General features: G+C 58.1%; 1 protein-coding gene across 1 annotated transcript in view; it reads right to left on the bottom strand.

The window, feature by feature from the left end:
• CCDC85C (coiled-coil domain containing 85C) overlaps positions 1–3,878 on the bottom strand; it is a gene marked incomplete at its 5' end in the record, with an annotated part of 82,126 nt that extends 78,248 nt beyond the window's left edge. Inside the window, one exon of the mRNA XM_004376731.1 lies at positions 3,779–3,878. Within this exon, the coding sequence (XP_004376788.1) occupies positions 3,779–3,878 (100 nt within the window). The remainder of the gene's footprint in view (positions 1–3,778) is intronic.
• Positions 3,879–3,884: the final 6 nt, after the last annotated feature.

The raw sequence follows: 3,884 nt of genomic DNA, 5'->3' as shown, positions 1-3,884 counted from the left end.
AACCGTGGGGCGCTGGGCACACTCTGTGGTAAACCGTGGGGCGCTGGGCACACTCTGTGGTAAACCGTGGGGCGCTGGGCACACTCTGTGGTAAAATGTGGGGTGCTGGGCACACTGTGGTAAACTGTGGGGTGCTGAGCACACTGTGTGGTAAACTGTGGGGTGCTGAGCACACTGTGTGGTAAACTGTGGGGCACTGGACACATCCTGGTAAACTGTGGGGCACTGGGCACACTCAGGCCCTGCCCTGGTTTAGAGGCCCAGCACCCGAGGCCGTTGACGGATCCCATCAGGGTCAGGTTGGGGAGAGGGAGAAGGCTTATCTAGCTGGCCCCACGGTTGTCACTGACCTTTGCTCCTGCCTGGCTGGGTTTTGGAAAAGCGGCCCTATTACCCTGTCCTACCCAGAGGGCTGAGCGAGGGCCAAACATAAAAGGCCTATTCAGGGCTGGCACTCTGTCTTTTTTGAAAGGGCCCAGACCACCCCCGCTCCAGCCTTCCTTTTAAACCAACAAAGACACAAGCAGGAGGGCAAACCTGTCTCGGTTTGAGAAGCTCGAAATTTTAATCCAAACTTCTCAAAGTAAATAGGGTCCACTCCCTGTTTGGGGCTTGCCGGAGGTCTGGTTTCTCTAGGTTAGCTAAAGGGGAGTGGGCCACAGGGTGGGGGGGTGGGCGGAGAGTGAAGGGACAGGGAGGTAGAGGTGGGGGAGGGGCTAGGTGGCAGATAGGGTGGAGGAGAGAAACAGCTGAAAATTCTTTTGCTTGGAAATCACATCAGTTAAAGGGCAAAATGCTGACTTCCTGGTGCTTGGGGTTGCTGCGCCTCAGGGGGCCACAGGAGACTAGAGCCAGAAGCCCCTGCCCAGCCAGCAGAGCAAACCCCTGTCATTTGCATATGTACGCACAGGCCCCCCCGCCAGGCCTGCCTGGAATACTGATGGGCCACTGCCCAGCACAGCCATCTTCTGTCCTCCCAGGGCACTGGCCGACTGGGGGCGCCACGCTTCTCCCCAGGGAGGGCCACAGGCCGCCCGGCCGCCCAGCTCCCCAACAGGTGCAGCCAGGCACTCGGCTGTGAACGGCCAGGTGAGCTGTCTCGGCAGCAGGCAGTTTGAAGAGAAACCGAAGTTTGCCGGGCAAGCCCCCAGGGGTCACTGGAAGCCTGGGAGAAACAGTCACGACCCAGATTCTGACACCCCGGAGACCTACTGTGTGCGGTTCTGCACACTCGGCTTCGTGGGGACGAAGGGGCACTTGGGGCTTCACTTCACTTTACAGAAGACGCACAGAGACAGGCTCGGCGAGGTTAAGTAACTTGCCCAAGATCAGTGGGGCAGCCGAAATTCGAACCCAAGACAGCCGACTCTTCTGGGTAATGGGTTATCAAACCATCTGCTCCCTGGGTGACAAATAAGGAAACGGCCCTTGCCAGGATGGGTGAATGAGGGCAAACCTGGGTCAGGACTCAAGCAGAGGGCGTCACCAGTGTCTGCTGATTAATAGTTACAACCAAAATGATAACAAGCCAAGGATGCAAACCAGCACGTGGCCTGAGCGGTAAGACGACCGCGGCGGTGACCTCGCCCAGGACAGACACTTCTTATCCCAGCTGTCTTCCCAGGCAACTCTCTGAACTGCTCTGAGCCTCCACTTGCTTGCCTGTAAAATGGAGATAATACCGCCTGCAAGGGTCCCTGTGAGGATGAGCTGAGACCAAGTACATAGGCACAAGTCCAGTGCCTGACTCCATTTTTACCACCACCCAGAGGCTCCCTGTCCCTTCTTTTGTCAAGACCGGTCTCACACAGCCCAAACTACGGGTGCCAGAGCAGAAAAGCCCAGATTCTAGGAGAAGGGTCTTTTCTTGTTCCCAGGCATCCTATTCACTTGTTGTGAAGACATCTCAAGGCCACTCATGACTTTGACAGACAAAACTAAAGAACAGCGATCCCACCGGTAACTGAGCATTCTGATAATAAAGCTTTGTTGACACAAAATTTCTGGTAGTCCAGCTCTGAGTATCCGTGGGACTTAGGGGTACATGAATTCTGCAGGAAATCCTACACCTCGACGCCCCACCCAGCCACCAGTGGGGTGGAAAACTCCAGCTGCAGCCCAGCCCTCTGCTCCTGCATTCATTATTCACCGCTGCGACTGAAACACTGGGCCAGACACTCGTCCACGTCTCCTTGTCCCAACACCGACAGCACAGTCCCTGCAAATACAACACAACACCCAAGCACTTCCACACCCTGCGGAGAGTCACCCTGGCTGAGAGTCAGTGCTGATGCAGCTCTAAACCAGAAACAGAGCATTCCATTTCCCAGCCATAGGACTGGGGCGATCGCCTCCTCCAAATTGCACTTGGGGAAACTGAGACCCAGAAAACAGAGCCCCGCAAGACCCCAGGAAGATGAGGCCAGAGAGCCTGGGGCTGGGATTCTTCACTAAAGCACAGGGCACAGTTCCCCAACAAATGAAACCATCCAACTTTGAGCACCTCCCACTGGCCTTTGGGAACCTGGGGGGGAGGGGGAGGGTACAGAGTTACAAAGAGAAACTGGAGTGGTAGATTGGTAATCGGTAACAAAATCTCTCTCCAAACCCAGTCATGCCCTGATCTCACAGGCCCAGGATAGCAAATAAAGGAAAAAGTACTGCATCTGACCCACCCCCATAGGCGCACCTTCCACCCCAGCCCCAGCTCAGCAGGGCTGCAGCACTGAGTCACCAAACCAAAGAGAAAGCGACCCTCTTCCGCCCAGGTTGTCACTGTGGGAAAGAGCAGTCATGCAAGGCCTAGATACATTTTTTCCGAACTAGGAACGCCTTTAAAGAGAACCAGAAAAGGCTGTTTAATCTTCACCTTCAGGCAAATAGTTTAGGCAGCATCGAGGATCACCACCTGAACTGGGAGCCCAGCCACCAAAAATGTGGAAGAACAGGGAGGACCCCTCACACATGCACGGGCAGGAGGGGTGCCAGGCAGCCGCCGGCAGGCAGGCGGAGAAACCGGAGGACAGCCACTGCCCAGGTCTGGGAAGCAGGTGCAGGCTGCTCGGATCCAGACCCAGGCTTGGGGCACCCTCTGCATGGGGAACGTGTGTGCGCACCCAGGCGTGGAAGACAGTAGCTGAGCGTTCCTGAGGCCAAAGCTCCTCCCGCCCACACCCTGGTCACAGGTGACCACGGCACTTCCTGAACGGTGCTCAACAGTTTACAAACTCTCCCTAAGCCTGGCATCACTATCTCTATTGTACAGATAAAGAAACTGAGGCACTCGGACGAAAAAGGCAAAGAGTTCCCTTGAGAAACGTCCTCCGACCTGGGAAGTGCAGGGCTTGCAGCGAACCAGCCAGGCTCTCAGCCCCGGGTCCTCCAGCCCGGCTGCCTCGCGGCCTTAGACAAAACTTCCCAGGGTCGGCGGGGATCCCCAGGAATACCCGCGGAGAAGAGTGCTGGACGCTAACCCAGCTGACAACTCCGCAGGAGCCAAATTTTGCTGGGGGCTGGTGGGTCCTGGCTGCCGATTCTGAGCTGCATGGATAGACACTCCCTATCTCTTGACCGGGTCACCGCCACCCTGAGCCCCACCGCGCGTTGGGGCGGATCCCACTGCCTGGGTCCGATGCCGACTGCGGAGAGGTCCGAGGCTACCTCCTCTCACCGCCCAGACCCGGGATGACGGCTGCCCCCCCCCCCGCCCCCCGCATGGGCGCGGGGGCTGGAGGCCCCAGCCCGGGGGACCCGCGCGGCCAGGCCCTGCCGTCCTTACCGTGCAGGCCGTTGGGGATGCTGCGGTGGTGCGGCGGCGCCGAGAGGTCGTCCAGGGACCTGCGCGTGGCTCCGACCTGGCCGTCGGGGGCCTTGTGTGGCCCCGG

This window comes from Trichechus manatus, unplaced genomic scaffold (genome assembly GCF_000243295.1).
Source record: "Trichechus manatus latirostris isolate Lorelei unplaced genomic scaffold, TriManLat1.0 scaffold00045, whole genome shotgun sequence".
NCBI classification, from domain to species: domain Eukaryota; kingdom Metazoa; phylum Chordata; class Mammalia; order Sirenia; family Trichechidae; genus Trichechus; species Trichechus manatus.
This window is presented reverse-complemented; position numbering and strand designations above follow the sequence as displayed.